Source organism: Lissotriton helveticus, chromosome 5_1, assembly GCF_964261635.1.
Source record: "Lissotriton helveticus chromosome 5_1, aLisHel1.1, whole genome shotgun sequence".
Lineage (NCBI taxonomy): Eukaryota > Metazoa > Chordata > Amphibia > Caudata > Salamandridae > Lissotriton > Lissotriton helveticus.
This window is the reverse complement of record NC_136065.1, coordinates 84,324,809-84,345,781: the sequence shown is the minus strand read 5'-3', so window position 1 is coordinate 84,345,781 and position 20,973 is coordinate 84,324,809. Positions and strand designations below refer to the sequence as shown.

Genomic DNA, 20,973 nt, shown 5'->3' with positions numbered 1-20,973 from the left:
TAGCTTTGTCACTTTGTACCATCCAATGCAGTGTACTGGCTAGTACAGTATACCTTCTAGTAGCTCTGTCACTCTGTACCATTGAATGCAGTGAACTGACTAGTACCGTACACATTCTAGAAGCTCTGTCACTCTACACCATCTAATTTAGAGTCCTGACTATTACAGTATACCTTGGAGTAGCTCTTTCACTATGTACCCTCGAATGTAATGTACCGACTAGTACTGTATACCTTCTAGTAGCTCTCCTACTCTGTACCATATATGATATACTACCATTGAATGGGTAGTACTGTATACCTTGGAGTGTTTATTTCATTCTTGGCTATCTACTGCAGTGTACTGACTAGTATTGTATATCTTGGAATACCTCTGTCACTGTGCTGTCTAATACACTTTACTAACTAGTACAGTATTCCTTCTAGTACCATGTAATATAGAGTACTGACTAGTACAGTACTCTTCATGTATCTTTTACTTTGTGGTAGTGTGGTGTAGTATGAGCTGTGAGGTGCAGTGTAGTGTGTAGTAGAATGCCCTATGTAGTGCAGCGTGATGTTCGGTGTAGTGTGTGCTCTAGATGAATGTGTGCTTTAGTGTAATGAGCGGTCTAGTGCGTCACGCTTTAGTGCAGTGATCAGTCTAGTGCTGCACGCTTTAGTGTAGTGAGCGGTCTAGTGCCGCATGCTTTAGTGTAGTGAGCAGTCTAGTGCTGCGCTTTTTAGTGTAGTGAGCAGTCTAGTGCCGCGCGCTTTAGTGTAGTGAGCGGTCTAGTGCCGCATGCTTTAGTGTAGTGAGCAGTCTAGTGCTGCGCTTTTCAGTGTAGTGAGCAGTCTAGTGCTGTACGCTTTAGTGTAATGAGCAGTCTAGTGCCGCGCGCTTTAGTGTAGTGAGCAGTCTAGTGCCGCGTGCTTTAGTGTAGTGAGCGGTCTAGTGCCGCATGCTTTAGTGTAGTGAGCAGTCTAGTGCTGCGCTTTTCAGTGTAGTGAGCAGTCTAGTGCTGCGCTTTAGTGTAATGAGCAGTCTAGTGCTGCGTGCTTTAGTGTAGTGAGCGGTCTAGTGCCGCATGCTTTAGTGTAGTGAGCGGTCTAGTGCCGCATGCTTTAGTGTAGTGAGCAGTCTAGTGCTGCGCTTTTCAGTGTAGTGAGCAGTCTAGTGCTGTACGCTTTAGTGTAATGAGCAGTCTAGTGCCGCGCGCTTTAGTGTAGTGATCAGTCTAGTGCTGCGCTCTCTAGCGCCGCGTGCTCCTTTCAGCTGTGGTGTAAATTAATCTTATGTAAAACAGAAGTAGTAATTACAGCCTTTCTTTGTGTCATTAAATCTCTAATTCTGAATCTCTTCTCTGCAGTGATGGTGACTCTGGATCCTGACACGGCTCATCCTCGGCTCCTCCTGTCTGAGGGGGGGAGACGTGTGAGATGGACGGTCACAGCACAGACCCTGACGGACACCCCTAAGAGATTCACCAACCGGGGCTGTGTGCTGGGGAGCGAGGGGTTCACCTCCGACAGACATTACTGGGAGGTGCAGCTGCTGCAGGAGGGGGTGGGGTGTGATGTGGGGGTCGCAGCGGAGTCTGTGACCAGGAAGGGATGGATCACATGGTCACCTGAGGGGGGAGTCTGGGCTCTGCAGGTGCGGGGGGGTCAGTACAAGGCTCTCACCTCCCCTCAGACCCCTCTGTCCCCTCGTGAGAAGCCCCTGAAGCTGGGGGTGTATCTGGACTACGAGGGGGGGCGGCTGTCCCTGTACAATGCTGTCTCCATGGAGCTTCTCTACTCCTTCCTGCAGGCCCCCTTCACACAGAGGCTCTTCCCGTACTTCTGGCTCAATGGAGCGGAGCTGAGGCTGGTGTGAGAGCTGCAGGGAGCTTCAGATCCTCATCCTTCCATCGCACCACCCCTGCAGTGATAACAATGGGGGGGGAGGGGGCAGTAACTCCAGTGACTGGAAAAGAATGTTTCATCCACAGTTTAAACACCAACATTCCAAAGAATCTTCTTCACAATGACCCTCCCACATGTTGCCATGACAACCAGAAGCCTCTCATGAAACTGAATACTACAAATCTCTTTTCCTTGTTTGCCGTGTGAATCATGCACCAGACATCATGTAACATATGATAAAGACTCTTTAAAATTCAAAGATGTGTTTTTCTTTCACACGTGGAACTTTGGCATTAATATGCACATTATAGCGCTGCGCTGAGAAGTACTTATTGAAAGTGATTGTTTTTAAATATGACCTTAGAAACCATTCCTGCACTTGCTACAGGGCTAATATTAGTGACCTCAGAGGCAAGACAGTTGTCACGTGAACCCTGTACGTAACCCAGATTCAGGGCGGCTTTAGGACAGTGCGACCGGTGCAGCCGCACCTGTGCTAACCTGGGAGAGGCGCTGTGTTCAGAAATAACTTTGGCTTTTAAAAGCAAATGCTGCTTCCTTGTGTGTCCAGCAGGTTTCAGGCAACAATAAAAATGTCAAGATGATGCAGGTGATTAATGTTTCTGCTGGAGAGAGATCGAAGTTTTGTCTTGTCACAGTTTCGACTCATTAAGTAGCGCAGAGGGTTAATATGCCTGCTGCAAAGAACGTGTACATGCAGATCACAGAACAGTAATCCTCATTGGTTTGTGTAACATTTCCTATAGACTGATTTACACATATAAGATTCATTGCCTCTATTAAAGGGTGTTTGGTGTAAAGTGCTCTGACACCCTAGAGTTGGCATGAGTAGCGCTATAAAACAAAAGACATGCGTATGAGAGAGGGACTGTACAGAGATGAGTGCCCCGGTTGGAAGGTGGGAGTGAGGGAATATTTGGAAATGGCGGTCATGGGCGGAGGGGCGTGACAAAATATTGTCACACCTGACGCCTCTAACTCTAAAGCCGGCCCTGCCCAGATTATTTTAGATCCATTAATTCAAACACAATAGGTTTTTGTACCTCTGGTATTCTAAACTCACAGTTTTGAAGGCGCTTTCATATGAGATAAGGAAGAAAATGGACCATCGGTGAAGTTAAATATTTGTTTAGGAAGCCGCAATGAATCCAAATAACCTAATAAATGGGTATCTATGTGTCTCCCCCTTTTACCTTTAATATTAATGCTCTTGTGATCAATCACCTGTGAATCAAGCTGATATTTCTTCGCCAGGGTTTAAAACTTCTTTCTGTGGACGGTGTTTTTGTAGCGTGAGCATGACGAGGCCAGTGAAGATACATCACAATACAGACCTATTTTTTTAAACATTGCAGTTCCTAAACTGCAAAGATTCCATCACAATTACAGACCATCATGTATAAGTTGGTTTGTTGTGAAACATCTGCCCTGCTGGACAAGCCACTGTTGTAATTTATGAAATGTGTATTGTTCAAAGATATGCAGATCCTGTGAACAATGTGCAATAATCTTATATTCCAGCAGCACAAATACAACACAACAGCCTCCTGCAGGGCTTTCATGACTCCACAAACATTTCCAGGTCGTAATTAGGTAGAATTAACTTGTCTGCAACATTTTTTCCAGATGTTATTGTGTATTTACAGGCCATCCTGTATTAAAAGCAGAATCTATTTTTGTCATGAAACTTTGAGAAGAGCAGCTACATGTGTGACACTGAGAAGCAAATCTGCCTGTCAAGCCAACAAGGTTCTTAATAGAAAGCATCAAACTACATGTTCCAAAATGCAATTTCATATTGACACAAAACGTCAGAGGTTGTGGTGATAGAGCGCGCAGGTCACCCGACTCACAATTTTACCATATACGCATTGGGCCCATAAATTCAATCTTCCATATTTATTAATCGGGCAACCTTACACTCTACTACCAGTATCCCTGTTCCTTCCTATTGTATTTCCAATGTACCCGACTTACCACTCCACCGTTGCGGGTACCTATGATCTCAATGGATCAGGGAGCTAGCTGTGAAGATAAGTAGGCAAAACCAAAAATACCATATACAGTTGAATAATGTTTTTGTACTCATAAATAACCACACACTCGGGAAGTTTTCAAAACCTTTCTCTAATCATCATTATCTTCTAGTGTCATGAGCCAAAGGTTAACACCAATCAAGCTATCTATCACGAGAATCATAAAAATGGTATAACTATGTATGAGAGTAAGAAACATTTAGAATCACGAAAATAAAGGAAGGGAAAACAAGGAACACGCTATTTAGATAAACAGAACTTCACAACTTCACTAAAGGCGGGTAAAGAAAGGGAACATAATAATCAGAGTGGACTTTCAAAACTCACATAACGGTCCAGAGGAAATGAGACTCAGACTATTTAATTTATCCAGATATGCTTATTCGCTATAGGAAGGGTAAGAATGGAACAACCTTATATGCAAACAGTTTTAGCATTTACTAAAGGTAGGTAAAAGTGGAACACGCTAATAAACCATAAAACATGAAAAATCTTTATTTGAGGAGAGAAAGGTTAAATGACATATGTAATGTTTGCTTCGTTCAAGCCAATAGGAATGAGTTTTGTAAATGTAAATGTAAATGTACAGGAATTTATATAGCGCAAATCACCAAGCGGTTTCTAAGCGCTTGCTTAGGGAAACCGTCCTGGTATTCCCCTGTGAGATAACCCCGGCAGGGTATCCGCAAGGTGAAAGCCAGGCATCCCGCCGCAAGGGGCCGTTGTGGAGATTAAGCAAGCTATTGCCCAGAGTCACAGAGTGTGAACCCGTGAATCGAGTAGGCACCGGAGCGAGAATTGTCGAGTCCATGGACATTTTAGGACTCAAGACCCCGCCGAGCCGGGAATTGTACCCTGGTCCCGGGCTGACCTCTGCTTCCAGGTCTGCCTCCTCTAACCAGTGAGCCACACTTCTCCACTCCAGTTTTAGAATGACAGACACCCATATGGATTATATTTACCTAGGACAGATTGTAGAACTAACCCTGGCCACGGGTCAGTTGGGAAACAGGGGACAGGACCCTCAAGGACTTAGGTTGCGGGTAGGTAACAGGTATGGCTCATGGACAGTCAGGACAGGATAACCCCAGGATTTGGATCAGGACCGGATTCGTCTAAGGATACGACCAACACCTGCAGCTTCGGATGCAACGCCTGCGCTACTCCCTCTCTGCAAGGAATCTGCCAATAACCCCGATTGGGTTTTCGAATCTCCCAACAAAGTGCTTCGCCAGCACTTAAGGTTTCAAAACCCCGATTGAGTTTGTGGAAATTACGGACAGAGTGCTCCGCAGCCCTCTGTATTTATCACCTATAGAGTTCGTTGGGTCAGTGACAGGTCAGCTATTCGGACAAGTCAGACAATTTCTCTAGCTAAACCTAGGCTAGTTATACTGTTTTCGGGTCAGTGTACCACCCACTAATGTTGCAAGTGGAAGGGTCCCCAACTTCTGATTGGACAAAGGAGAGGATTAGGTCACCATTTACCTAAGATTTTGACTTTCCCAGACTTAATATTAAGTTTTCGTACCCACCCCTTAAGTTCTATCTTCTCATGACACTAGATTTACAGAATACAATAGAGTATACAGTAGTGAAATACAATTGTAACAGTTTAGGGACAAGTCGGCTTCTGCAGCTTGGTCGTAGTTCAGGTTCCCAGGAGCATCTTGGCTTTCGCTGCCAGCTGGCTGGGTTCCACTGCCTCATGAGGTTCTTTCCCTCATCACGTGACGAGTACCAGACAGACTTTTCAAGATGGAGTCACAAGTGTTCCTCAGGCCCCAAAGAATGCAGTACATGAAAAGTAAGCGAAAACAATTTAGAAATACAGAAAAAATGAATACACTGTATACCATGAATAGCTACTCTACACCCCTTACTTTATAATAACTATAGCATTAGGATGAGTGCGTGACAAACAACTTTGCAATAGCAGCTTTGCAAGCACGGAGCACATGTGAAAACAAAGCGGCCATTTTTAGCAGTATTGCGCATGAGCAAACATTTCCCACCAGAACTGCGAGTGCGTCACGTCACGTAATTATGACCGACGCATGCGCAGACTAAATTCCCGCGAAGCAGCGGCCATTTTAATGGCAAGCGTTATTACGGTTTAGTAAACACATAGGCAAGCGTCTCTGGGACACCCCGTGTAGTGTAAAAAGTGCAATATTAGTAAGACAAACATTTTTATTAGACTATTAACACTATTCGAGGTTCATGAGTACAAGCAAGTCGCGTAACGTGCGAATCCTTGCTCCATCAATCCCTTCTTTGATGATATTTACTATCATCACTATTAATGGAACCAGATGCCAACTTCTCACAGCTTTCCCAATTCTATTTCTTCAAACATTCGATTCAATTTTTCTTTTACTTCTTTGTTAGGGTGAGAATTCTTCACCCTTTTGTAAATTTGATTATTCATTTCTTCCAATTCTAATTCATCTACATTCCGTTTCACTCCTCTTTTATTCATAACATATTTCTTTTTGTGTTTTCGACATTTGCAGCAGATTACGACAATTAGCACAAATAAACCTATACCTGCTATTGGCATCAGTATTTTACTCACAAGATTTTTACCTATGTTAGAAAACCAATGACCTACAGATGAGAGACCATCAGTTAGTCTCTTCCAGGCACTGTCAACCCCCAGTGGTTTGAGCTCTTTTTCCAAATTTGTAATGTTCCTCACATACCTTTTGATTTCGACACTTTTGTCAGGTATGTAAGTGCAACAATGTTGCCCTTTCAACATTCTACAGACTCCGCCCCCTTTTGCTAATAAGGTGTCAAGAGCAAGTCTGTTCTGCAAAACCATAGATCTGATCGCAACCATTTCGGTATTGACCATCAGGAAACCTGCAGCAGTGTCAGTTGATAACCGATCCACTACTGTTGACAATTTGCAAATTCTGTGTGTGTTCAGAGTCACTCCCACTGCTGGTATCAATGCACTAAAGATATCACCTAGTATTTCTCCTACGCTTTCTCTTTTACTACGCACTAATTCATTAATGTTTTCGTTGCTTGCAGCAATTTCATTCACATGCTATATTTTTGGGAAGACAATTCCAAAATAGCAGCTTCCATACCAGTGATCCGGCAATTTGAAATAAGCCTTGTTTCCCCATATATAATAAATTCCGGGAAACACAGGTTCTGACCCATTTTTGAAACCCCAACCTCCAATTACCTTGTAATTGTGTTCACATTGACTGGAACCAATGAAAATGTTATTATAATAATTAGTCTTTTCTCTGTGAAGACAGAGTTTCCCCTTCTTTTCGAAATCCAGCAACAAAGCAGGATTAGCTCCACCATTTGAGGTGCTTCCCATGTTTTCAGCCCACTTAGGAGTTTTCTGTCTTTTATCATTCGCCTTTCTTTGGAAACTCTCTCTTATTTTCTCTGCCATGTTTAGAAACATTTTCTCTTGTTCATGTAATGAACAGGTCAAGTTATCTCTATATGCTTCACCTAAATCTATGGTACCTATAGTCAGAAAATATTCTCCCATATAACGTGTTACATCACTTTTGGTATGTACAGGGTTCAGATTTCCACGTATAGGAAGTTCAGAAAATATCACGTCTGAGTTAGAGTAATAGTACTGTAACGGTCCTCTTTTATAGAATAAGCTAGCTAAAATACTACAGGAAATTCCATATGTTAGTGGCAAGTGATGGTAGGTCACTCCCTCAGCTACAGAGGTATGTAGCTTCATGCAAACATAACAGTCTTCTATTTCCATGGCTTCTACATAATGTACTAGAAGGTTTGCGAATACGTTTAAATGAGTCCTGTTCTTGATTCTGTGATAATGTAGTCCTTCCTCATCTGGTGCTTCTAAGTCCATTTTAGTTTGTTTAATGCTAAGTGCTTTCCCATGTCCTTTTACACTTTGTGGTGTATTTTTCATTTGCAGCTCTTCTATGTCTTTTGTCACAGTCTTTGTAGAGTCAAAATTAGTATCTTTACTCATCATATAAGGAATAGTAATTGTTAGTCCTATCCATAATATTAATACTAACGCTACACTACATACACATACTTTGCAGCATGTTTTACAACAATTGCGTCTAGGTCTTCCATTCACATTGGAATCAGACATTTTCGCTCAAAAGAAGCTTTCCAACCCCTCTTTGTAACTTTGCACAGGTTGCTTACACAGGGCAACTTCAGGTTGGTTCTTCTTCTTCGGTAGACTGGTCAGCAGTCAATTCTTCATCACTTTCGTCACTTATGTCAAGATCCTCGAATTCCTCCAACACCAGGTAAGTCCATTCAGTATCCTGATATTTTTCGTTCAGTCTTTTTATTCGGGCACTTCTTCGCTTAGTGTTTTCTCCAGTTGGCTCTGTTTTACTGGAACCTTGCTTCCTTTGCTCAAGTTTCTCTTCTACTGTTTTCAGTCTTAGTCTTAGTGTTTTGATGTACCTTGGTTCTCTATTCTTTTTCTTGAATCTTTTAACTGGCACTGTTGTTTGGCTTTCTTCTAATGCTCTTTTATTTTCGTTCTGTTGTGGCACTTCTGCTTCAACGTCTTCTTCTTCTCTTTCTGTCTGACTAGTCCCAGGTCTTGTTTCAGTTTCTTCTGCCTGGTTGCTAAGCTGGCCTTGTTCAGGTGTATGCTGGGTTTGACTTTTGGATGTTTCAATTTCTGTGTCCTGAACACTTTCGTCTATTTCTATCTGATCCTGTTCAAGCACTTCGAACCTTTGATTTTCTTCCGCTTGAACTTGCGCCCTAATTTCTATCTGTCCCTTTTCAGTCTCAGGAGTTCTTGGAGGTGTGTCGATAGCCTGTTCTGTCCCTATATGACCTTCTTCCTCATCAGATTTGACATGGATTTTGATAATCTGATTATCTCCTTCTATTCTTGTCTCCTCCTCACTATCCCACTCTCTATCTGAGTAAGTTTGGCTTCTGGTTCTTATTGGATCGAGGGTCAGGTCGATTACTGGGATCCATTCATCTTGACTGGTGCTCGGTTGTCCGTCATCAGCTACTTCAGGACCAACATCTGGAGACCCCTCAGCTGGACAACCTTCAGCGTCAGTTTCTTCGTCTTCAGTTACCTTTTTCGTATGGCTGGCATGGATCCACTTTGGCACACCGGCACTCTTCACTGCTGTTGTGGTTACCAGAATCACTTGTCTTGGTTTCCCCCAGTTCGGTGCAAGGCAACTTGATCAGGTGTGTTTCTTTAGTACCACCCAATCACCTGGATTCAGATTATGGACTGGAGTTGCTGGCCTGGCGACGGCGTCTTCCCCAATCTGGTGAGAGATAGACCGCACTTGGTCACCCAGTTGCTAGCAGTACTCTAGTACCAAATCATCAGAAATGCTTATCAGTTTGTGTCCTGGTACCCATGCTTGTCGCATTACTCTTCCCATCAGGATCTCATGGGGACTCAGGCCTGTCTGTCGGTCTGGAATACTTCTGATTCCCATTAGGACAAGTGGTAAAGCGTCTATCCAGTTCATGCCAGTAGATTCACACATCTTTTCTAATCTCGACTTGATAGTGCCATTCAGTTGTTCCACCACTCCAGAAGCCTCTGGGCGATATGCACAATGCAGTTTTTGAGTAATTTTGAATGCTTCACAGATTTGACTCATTATTTCATTCTGAAAATGCCCACCTCTGTCTGATTCAAGTGTGACTGGAAAACCGTACCTAGGTATTAGTTCCCGCAATAACAATTTGGCTACAGCGATAGCATCATTTTTCTTTGCAGGATAAGCCTCTACCCATTTTGAAAATAGGCAAACAATGACAAGGACGTACTTCATTCCTTTACAAGGGGGTAACTGGATAAAGTCAATTTGTAACCTTATAAAAGGACCTTCTGCTTTCCCAATTTTACCCAGTGAAACTACTGTTTTCTTCCCGGCATTATACTGCTGACATGTCAAGCACCTCTGGCAGAGTCTCTCTGCTACTTTCCTGAATTTCGAATTGAACCATGTCTGTTTGAAGACACGAACCATGGCATCCCTACCAATGTGCGTATTTCCATGTATTAGCCGGGCCATAGGAGCAAGCAAGCTGTCAGGCAATACAGGCATACCATCAGAGCAAACAATAACACCATCCTCATTTCTCTGTTGACAACCAAACTTTCTCCATCTTCTCCTTTCCTTTGGTCCTGCTGCATTTTGTAAATCTCTCAGTTCCTCCCATGTTTGTACATTCTCAAACACCATAAGTTGGCAGCTGTTTCCGCTTCCCCCCAATTTGATATTGACTGACATTTGATGTCTTGCACAATGTTGGGCCAGTTGGTCAGCATATCGATTACCTGATGTCACATTGTCATCGCCAGATTTGTGAGCAGCACACTTGACCACTGCCAATTCTTTTGGTAACTGGATTGCTTCCAGTAATTCCTGTACCACTTTTCCATTTTTGATAGGAGTACCTGCAGAGGTCAGGAACTCTCTTTGCTGCCATAATTGGCCGAAGTCATGCACAACCCCGTAACCATATTGGCTATCAGTATATATGGTTACTCTTTTATTTTTCCCAAATTTACAGGCTTTTGTCAATGCAATCAATTCGGCTACTTGTGCAGACTTTACTCCAAATAGATAGGATGCTTCTACGGCACGTGATATTGTAACTACAGCATAGGCAGCACTTAGGCCTCCATTCTAATGTCTCAGACATGAGCCATCTACAACAGCTCGAAATCTTCTACTGGCAGGGGCATTTCCTTGATATCTGGGCGTGGTTTGGTACTAAACTCAGTCAGGTCAATGCAGTCATGCTCGACCTCTCCCTTTGCTTCTGCAATCAGTGAATTTGGTAATAGGGTAGCTGGATTCAGTATGTTACATCGAGTAATGGTTACATTTTCTGCACCCACAAGGATTCTCTCATACTTAGTCAGCCAACTAGGTGTGAGATACTGGGTTTTAGTTCTGGTCAGTAGGATTACAACTGCATGTGGAACATACACAGTTACAGGATGTCCCATAATGATGGATTCACTCTGTTCAAGACTCATGCAAGTTGCAGCTACTGCTTTCAGACATCCAGGTAATCCAGCAGCCACTGGATCCAAAGTAGCAGAGAAATATGCTACTGGACGTCTAGTCAAACCGTGCTCTTGAGTTAGGACTGACAGTGCACAATTGTCTCGTGTATCACAAAACAGTGCAAATTCTTTCGAGTAATCAGGCATTCCTAATGCGGGAGCTGTACACAGACATTCTCGTTGTAAGAACTGGGACCACCAGTTCTCCATGGGGTTGCTTGGCTCGAGCAGGAAGGCAGCCAGGGGCTTGCGTGTAAAGCAGCCACTTAACACACTCATCCAATGAGACACACAGTGGCGCAATAATGGAGACCACACCAGTAGTTGTATTTGAAAATCAAGATCTTTTATATAGAGGCTTTAGGTCGGAGCAGATAAAGCATTAGCAAATCATTAGCGATGCATTAAAGCATCTCATTAAGACATTTCATGAATCACATTCAAAATGCATTTCCTGTAAAAGGGTAAGCATTGCATTAGGCAGTTGCAGTAAGACTTATCATTAAAATAATAACCAGCTCATCTGAGCAGTGTCAGTCAGTCAGTCAATAAAACTTTATTTGGTTAGTTACAACCATAAAAGTGTACACTTTACATGTTATCCTCCGGTTAAAACATATGCAAGCGATTCATAAACAATATGACACATTTTCAATATGCATAAAAACACCAGTTTCCTTTAAATCCAAGATACATATTATTGTTAAAAGGTAAAAAACAAATAATTCATACGTGACATAAAATATTTCCTTTAGGTCTGCTACCGTACTATTATCCTTTAGATGCACAGCCTTGTAATAACCTCAGTGAACACATACGTTATTTACTCAGTGCACTTGAGAAACAGTTTGACCTTACCCATAAATTTCCCCGTGGCACAGGCTATGTCTAAGTTCTCCATTCCTACTAGTAGGTCAACAGCTTGCATCCTATTTCTAATCCTATATATTTTAAAAATTGGACATAAAATCTCCTTTTGTCTGAGCAGTGAAACATTAGATAACACAGCCTGTCGCATCAGACTGTTCGGCAGGCAAAGAGGGTACTTTCCTAAACCTGGAGGACCCTACAAGAAGCGACCATAGCATTACATTAAAGTAACACATTAAACCTGTAGTAACCAACCACAAGCCTTTCTTCTTGTGAATACAGATCATTTTGCGACCCAGAATCAGATCATCAGAATACCATTAGAATGAATCAATAGATGTCGCAGTTTGATCCCTACAGGAACTGTGGATGCCCGCCCCTGCAAGAAATTCAGTACAGTGCAAAGGATCCCCCTTACATTAGCAGGTTTGTAAATAGGGCAAAACATGAACATTTCAGGCCGGAAATTGGCAATATGGCAATTCAACACATGGGTAAGTGTCTGTCCCCCCAAGCCTCCAAATTCTTGAGGCACATTCAGGGGAGGGGCCAACGGGGCCCAGTCTCAGTTCACCCCGGGGGAGGGGCGACCTCTGGCCTTCCCGGCCTACCGCCCTCCTCCCCGGGGGTTACCTTATATTTTCGGCCCTCCGGGGCCCTTGCGCAGTCACCAGACTCTGGCAGAGGGGAGGGGTGTTCGTCCCTCCCAGGGCCTCCCTCGGCCCGGCGCGGTGCAGTTGTGGCTTCTGGGCACCAGCGCCGGGGCCGGGGCGAGGCCAACGTGCAGGATACGGAAAGGAAGAGGCCCTTTGGCTCCACGACCCCCTCTGCGATCTTTAAGGGCCGTCTCAGGCCCACCGGCAAGGCTCCTGGGCCGGGGCCGCTCCAGCCACTCGCGTCGCCCGCCTCGAGGGCGCGCCTGCCTTGGCCAATGGCAGCGCGGCGCGCGGAGGAGCTCCCCGATCACGTGGGGCAGGACAGCTTGGCTTCGGGCCTACCGCGGCCTGACGTGCAGGATACGGCGGCCCTCTCCTCACACACGGGGGCCGTCGAGGGGCAGTAGAAGCCGGTGGCGGTCGCCACGCAACGGCTGGGCTGCCGCGCTTCAGGGGAGTCGCGTGGGCGGCGTGAACGCCGCGATGGGCACCAGGCCTCGTAAGGTGCCTCAGGCAGCACACACAGCCCCGGGCTGCGGCGGTGAGGGGGGGCAATAACAGCGCCTTGCGGAGGTTGTGTCCAGGCGCCGCAGCGCTTCACAGGGGGCCAAATCAGTCGGCTCAGGTGAGCGCTTGGGGGCACTGCAGGCCGGATGGTTTCTGAGGAGAAAAGCGCCTCAGGAGTACAGCGCCTCACCGGGGTCTATAGCGCTTGAGCCTCGGGAGTACAGTTAGCTCAGGGCAGGCAGGAGGATGTGCAGCGCTGGTCAGGGGGGAGCAGATTATAGCGCTTTTCACACAGTTCAGTCAGGGGGAGACAGGTAGGCCCAGTTGAAGGCAGGGGATGCGCAGGGCAGCACAGTCCAGTACCTGGTCGATCCCCCAGCTTCATGCAAACATAACAGTCTTCTATTTCCATGGCTTCTACATAATGTACTAGAAGGTTTGCGAATACGTTTAAATGAGTCCTGTTCTTGATTCTGTGATAATGTAGTCCTTCCTCATCTGGTGCTTCTAAGTCCATTTTAGTTTGTTTAATGCTAAGTGCTTTCCCATGTCCTTTTACACTTTGTGGTGTATTTTTCATTTGCTGCTCTTCTATGTCTTTTGTCACAGTCTTTGTAGAGTCAAAATTAGTATCTTTACTCATCATATAAGGAATAGTAATTGTTAGTCCTATCCATAATATTAATACTAACGCTACACTACATACACATACTTTGCAGCATGTTTTACAACAATTGCGTCTAGGTCTTCCATTCACATTGGAATCAGACATTTTCGCTCAAAAGAAGCTTTCCAACCCCTCTTTGTAACTTTGCACAGGTTGCTTACACAGGGCAACTTCAGGTTGGTTCTTCTTCTTCGGTAGACTGGTCAGCAGTCAATTCTTCATCACTTTCGTCACTTATGTCAAGATCCTCGAATTCCTCCAACACCAGGTAAGTCCATTCAGTATCCTGATATTTTTCGTTCAGTCTTTTTATTCGGGCACTTCTTCGCTTAGTGTTTTCTCCAGTTGGCTCTGTTTTACTGGAACCTTGCTTCCTTTGCTCAAGTTTCTCTTCTACTGTTTTCAGTCTTAGTCTTAGTGTTTTGATGTACCTTGGTTCTCTATTCTTTTTCTTGAATCTTTTAACTGGCACTGTTGTTTGGCTTTCTTCTAATGCTCTTTTATTTTCGTTCTGTTGTGGCACTTTTCCTTCAACGTCTTCTTCTTCTCTTTCTGTCTGACTAGTCCCAGGTCTTGTTTCAGTTTCTTCTGCCTGGTTGCTAAGCTGGCCTTGTTCAGGTGTATGCTGGGTTTGACTTTTGGATGTTTCAATTTCTGTGTCCTGAACACTTTCGTCTATTTCTATCTGATCCTGTTCAAGCACTTCGAACCTTTGATTTTCTTCCGCTTGAACTTTCGCCCTAATTTCTATCTGTCCCTTTTCAGTCTCAGGAGTTCTTGGAGGTGTGTCGATAGCCTGTTCTGTCCCTATATGACCTTCTTCCTCATCAGATTTGACATGGATTTCGATAATCTGATTATCTCCTTCTATTCTTGTCTCCTCCTCACTATCCCACTCTCTATCCGAGTAAGTTTGGCTTCTGGTTCTTATTGGATCGAGGGTCAGGTCGATTACTGGGATCCATTCATCTTGACTGGTGCTCGGTTGTTCGTCATCAGCTACTTCAGGACCAACATCTGGAGACCCCTCAGCTGGACAACCTTCAGAGTCAGTTTCTTCGTCTTCAGTTAACTTTTTCGTATGGCTGGCATGGATCCACTTTGGCACACCGGCACTCTTCACTGCTGTTGTGGTTACCAGAATCACTTGTCTTGGTTTCCCCCAGTTCGGTGCAAGGCAACTTGATCGGGTGTGTTTCTTTAGTACCACCCAATCACCTGGATTCAGATTATGGACTGGGGTTGCTGGCCTGGCGACGGCGTCTTCCCCAATCTGGTGAGAGATAGACCGCACTTGGTCACCCAGTTGCTAGCAGTACTCTAGTACCAAATCATCAGAAATGCTTATCAGTTTGTGTCCTGGTACCCATGCTTGTCGCATTACTCTTCCCATCAGGATCTCATGGGGACTCAGGCCTGTCTGTCGGTCTGGAATACTTCTGATTCCCATTAGGACAAGTGGTAAAGCGTCTATCCAGTTCATGCCAGTAGATTCACACATCTTTTCTAATCTCGACTTGATAGTGCCATTCAGTTGTTCCACCACTCCAGAAGCCTCTGGGCGATATGCACAATGCAGTTTTTGAGTAATTTTGAATGCTTCACAGATTTGACTCATTATTTCATTCTGAAAATGCCCACCTCTGTCTGATTCAAGTGTGACTGGAAAACCGTACCTAGGTATTAGTTCTCGCAATAACAATTTGGCTACAGTGATAGCATCATTTTTCTTTGCAGGATAAGCCTCTACCCATTTTGAAAATAGGCAAACAATGACAAGGACGTACTTCATTCCTTTACAAGGGGGTAACTGGATAAAGTCAATTTGTAACCTTACAAAAGGACCTTCTGCTTTCCCAATTTTACCCAGTGAAACTACTGTTTTCTTCCCGGCATTATACTGCTGACATGTCAAGCACCTCTGGCAGAGTCTCTCTGCTACTTTCCTGAATTTCGAATTGAACCATGTCTGTTTGAAGACACGAACCATGGCATCCCTACCAATGTGCGTATTTCCATGTATTAGCCGGGCCATAGGAGCAAGCAAGCTGTCAGGCAATACAGGCATACCATCAGAGCAAACAATAACACCATCCTCATTTCTCTGTTGACAACCAAACTTTCTCCATCTTCTCCTTTCCTTTGGTCCTGCTGCATTTTGTAAATCTCTCAGTTCCTCCCATGTTTGTACATTCTCAAACACCATAAGTTGGCAGCTGTTTCCGCTTCCCCCCAATTTGATATTGACTGACATTTGATGTCTTGCACAATGTTGGGCCAGTTGGTCAGCATATCGATTACCTGCTGTCACATTGTCATCGCCAGATTTGTGAGCAGCACACTTGACCACTGCCAATTCTTTTGGTAACTGGATTGCTTCCAGTAATTCATGTACCACTTTTCCATTTTTGATAGGAGTACCTGCAGAGGTCAGGAACTCTCTTTGCTGCCATAATTGGCCGAAGTCATGCACAGCCCCGTAACCATATTGGCTATCAGTATATATGGTTACTCTTTTATTTTTCCCAAATTTACAGGCTTTTGTCAATGCAATCAATTCGGCTACTTGTGCAGACTTTACTCCAAATAGATAGGATGCTTCTACGGCACGTGATATTGTAACTACAGCATAGGCAGCACTTAGGCCTCCATTCTAATGTCTCAGACATGAGCCATCTACAACAGCTCGAAATCTTCTACTGGCAGGGGCATTTCCTTGATATCTGGGCGTGGTTTGGTACTAAACTCAGTCAGGTCAATGCAGTCATGCTCGACCTCTCCCTTTGCTTCTGCAATCAGTGAATTTGGTAATAGGGTAGCTGGATTCAGTATGTTACATCGAGTAATGGTTACATTTTCTGCACCCACAAGGATTCTCTCATACTTAGTCAGCCAACTGGGTGTGAGATACTGGGTTTTAGTTCTGGTCAGTAGGATTACAACTGCATGTGGAACATACACAGTTACAGGATGTCCCATAATGATGGATTCACTCTGTTCAAGACTCATGCAAGTTGCAGCTACTGCTTTCAGACATCCAGGTAATCCAGCAGCCACTGGATCCAAAGTAGCAGAGAAATATGCTACTGGACGTCTAGTCAAACCGTGCTCTTGAGTTAGGACTGACAGTGCACAATTGTCTTGTGTATCACAAAACAGTGCAAATTCTTTCGAGTAATCAGGCATTCCTAATGCGGGAGCTGTACACAGACATTCTCGTTGTAAGAACTGGGACCACCAGTTCTCCATGGGGTTGCTTGGCTCGAGCAGGAAGGCAGCCAGGGGCTTGCGTGTAAAGCAGCCACTTAACACACTCATCCAATGAGACACACAGTGGCGCAATAATGGAGACCACACCAGTAGTTGTATTTGAAAATCAAGATCTTTTATATAGAGGCTTTAGGTCAGAGCAGATAAAGCATTAGCAAATCATTAGCGATGCATTAAAGCATCTCATTAAGACATTTCATGAATCACATTAAAAATGCATTTCCTGTAAAAGGGTAAGCATTGCATTAGGCAGTTGCAGTAAGACTTATCATTAAAATAATAACCAGCTCATCTGAGCAGTGTCAGTCAGTCAGTCAATAAAACTTTATTTGGTTAGTTACAACCATAAAAGTGTACACTTTACATGTTATCCTCCGGTTAAAACATATGCAAGCGATTCATAAACAATATGACACATTTTCAATATGCATAAAAACACCCGTTTCCTTTAAATCCAAGATACATATTATTGTTAAAAGGTAAAAAACAAATAATTCATACGTGACATAAAATATTTCCTTTAGGTCTGCTACCGTACTATTATCCTTTAGATGCACAGCCTTGTAATAACCTCAGTGAACACATACGTTATTTACTCAGTGCACTTGAGAAACACTTTGACCTTACCCATAAATTTCCCCATGGCACAGGCTATGTCTAAGTTCTCCATTCCTACTAGTAGGTCAACAGCTTGCATCCTATTTCTAATCCTATATATTTTAAAAATTGGACATAAAATCTCCTTTTGTCTGAGCAGTGAAACATTAGATAACACAGCCTGTCGCATCAGACTGTTCGGCAGGCAAAGAGGGTACTTTCCTAAACCTGGAGGATCCTACAAGAAGCGACCATAGCATTACATTAAAGTAACACATTAAACCTGTAGTAACCAACCACAAGCCTTTCTTCTTGTGAATACAGATCATTTTGCGACCCAGAATCAGATCATCAGAATACCATTAGAATGAATCAATAGATGTCGCAGTTTGATCCCTACAGGAACTGTGGATGCCCGCCCCTGCAAGAAATTCAGTACAGTGCAAAGGATCCCCCTTACATTAGCAGGTTTGTAAATAGGGCAAAACATGAACATTTCAGGCCGGAAATTGGCAATATGGCAATTCAACACATGGGTAAGTGTCTGTCCCCCCAAGCCTCCAAATTCTTGAGGCACATTCAGGGGAGGGGCCAACGGGGCCCAGTCTCAGTTCAACCCGGGGGAGGGGCGACCTCGGGCCTTCCCGGCCTACCGCCCTCCTCCCCGGGGGTTACCTTATATTTTCGGCCCTCCGGGGCCCTTGCGCAGTCTCCAGACTCTGGCAGAGGGGAGGGGTGTTCGTCCCTCCCAGGGCCTCCCTCGGCCCGGCGCGGTGCAGTTGTGGCTTCTGGGCACCAGCGCCGGGGCGAGGCCAACGTGCAGGATACGGAAAGGAAGAGGCCCTTTGGCTCCACGACCCCCTCTGCGATCTTTAAGGGCCGTCTCAGGCCCACGGGCAAGGCTCCTGGGCTGGGGCCGCTCCAGCCACTCGCGTCGCCCGCCTCGAGGGCGCGCCTGCCTTGGCCAATGGCAGCGCGGTGCGCGGAGGAGCTCCCCGATCACGTGGGGCAGGACAGCTTGGCTTTGGGCCTACCGCGGCCTGACGTGCAGGATACGGCGGCCCTCTCCTCACACACGGGGGCCGCCGAGGGGCAGTAGAAGCCGGTGGCGGTCGCCACGCAACGGCTGGGCTGCCGCGCTTCAGGGGAGTCGCGTGGGCGGCGTGAACGCCGCGATGGGCACCAGGCCTCGTAAGGTGCCTCAGGCAGCACACACAGCCCCGGGCTGCGGCGGTGAGGGGGGCCAATAACAGCGCCTTGAGGAGGTTGTGTCCAGGCGCCGCAGCGCTTCACAGGGGGCCAAATCAGTCGGCTCAGGTGAGCGCTTGGGGGCACTGCAGGCCGGATGGTTTCTGAGGAGAAAAGCGCCTCAGGAGTACAGCGCCTCACCGGGGTCTATAGCGCTTGAGCCACGGGAGTACAGTTAGCTCAGGGCAGGCAGGAGGATGTGCAGCGCTGGTCAGGGGGGAGCAGATTATAGCGCTTTTCACACAGTTCAGTCAGGGGGAGACAGGTAGGCCCAGTTGAAGGCAGGGGATGCGCAGGGCAGCACAGTCCAGTACCTGGTCGATCCCCCAGCAGTCTCTGGTCATAGAAAAGTAGGCTTCTTGGCGCTTGGATGGTTCTGCGCCCTTAGATGCTTGTTTCTTGAAGTTGAAGAGAGGGGGGTGGGGGGGTTGAGTCGTAGGCTTGAAGAGTTTCTCCTCAGTCACTGCAGATGGACCCTGGGGTCCCTACCACTGGGCCAGATCAGGGGGCTAGCTTAGGACACCTCACCCAGCTTTAGAGGCAGCACCTAAATCCTGTCACTCCCATTTGCATAGGTTCCTCACTATGCCCTCCCGCCTAAAACTCCTGCGTGGGTTCCCCAGGTCAGTGATGCCCCACCTGACTGGAAAAAGTTCCCTCCCTTGCTTAAGTATGCCCACGTCAGGTGACCACTCTCTAAGGCGGCAAAAATCAGGTCCGCCTTCCTTCTGGAAGGTTCCAGGAGCTTCCCCACTCTACCTATGGACAGGGGAGGGGTGGCTGGCATTGCAACATTGTATGGGGATCCAGCCTGCTCCTGGCATCTAGGGTGCTACACTAAAAAAAGACCACGCTGCTGTAGCAGGGGCAAGTGGCAGCCATGTTGGAAGTAGAGAGCACCTGCACCCTAACACGGATTAGCTATGAAAAGGTGCCCGAATACCTAAGGGCCATCAAAAAGTAGGTGGGAAAAATGAGGCAAGGGGAAAAAATCACAGGGAAAGACCACCCTACGGCTGACAGGTCTAACATGCGTCCCCCCCAGCTGAAAGTGGGGAGAGCTACCCAACCTCTAGGGAGTTCTCGTCACTAAGGCGGAAAAACCGGGAGAGACCGTCAGCATTGGCGTGGTCAGCTCTGGGCCAATGTTCCACCCTAAAGTCCATCCCCTGTAGGGAAATGGACCACCTTAGCAACTTGGGGTTTTCGCCTCTCATCTGCATGAGCCAGCGAAGGGGTCGGTGGTCGGTTTGAACTAGGAAGTAAGAGCCAAAAATGTATGGCCTCAACTTCTTCAAAGCCCAGACCACAGCGAAGGCTTCTCGCTCGATGGTACTCCATCGCCGTTCCCGAGGGAGGAGTCTTCTGGAGATGAAGGCCACAGGTTGGTCTTGGCCATCATCATTGAGTTGCGACAGCACGGCGCCTACGCCATGCTCTGTGGCATCTGTCTGCACGATGAATTCTTTTTGGAAGTCCGGAGTGGCCAGCACTGGAGCGGTGCACATCGCGCGCTTCAGTGTTTCAAATGCCTTCTGGCAAGCAGCCGTCCAGATGACCTGACGTGGCTGCTTTTTGGACGTCAACTCGGTCAAGGGGGCCACGATGATGCCATATCCCTTGACGAATCTGCGGTAATAGCCAGTGAGGCCGAGGAAAGCTCGGACCTCAGTCTGAGTTTTGGGGGGCTCCCAGGCCATGATGGTCTCAATTTTGGCCTGGAGGGGTTGCACCTTACCTCCGCCCACCAAGTGTCCCAGGTACACGACAGAGCCCTGTCCAATCTGGCACTTGCTAGCTTTGATGGTCAAGCCAGCACGTTGTAACGCCCGCAGCACCTCCTGGAGATGCTGCAGATGGTCCTCCCAGGTGCTACTGAAGACAGCTATGTCATCCAGGTAAGCTGCTGAGAAGGACTCCAGGCCAGATAGCACCTGGTTCACCAACCGCTGGAAGGTGGCCGGAGCATTCTTGAGCCCGAAGGGCATCACTCAAAATTGGAAGTGGCCCTCGGGGGTGGAGAACGCTGTCTTCTCCTTCGCTCCATCGGCCATGGCAATCTGCCAGTACCCTGATGTCAAATCGATGGTGCTGAGGTACTTGGCTGCTCCCAGCCGGTCAATCAGCTCGTCTGCCCATGGTATCGGGTGGGCATCTGTCT

At 46.1% G+C, this 20,973-nt stretch overlaps 1 protein-coding gene across 1 annotated transcript in view; it reads left to right on the top strand.

Annotated features, from left to right (window-relative positions):
- LOC144754174 (E3 ubiquitin-protein ligase TRIM39-like) overlaps positions 1-1,879 on the top strand; it is a 60,005-nt gene extending 58,126 nt beyond the window's left edge. Inside the window, exon 6 of the mRNA XM_078641755.1 lies at positions 1,349-1,879. Within this exon, the coding sequence (XP_078497881.1) occupies positions 1,349-1,857 (509 nt within the window). The 3' untranslated portion in view covers positions 1,858-1,879. The remainder of the gene's footprint in view (positions 1-1,348) is intronic.
- The last annotated feature ends 19,094 nt before the right edge of the window (positions 1,880-20,973 follow it).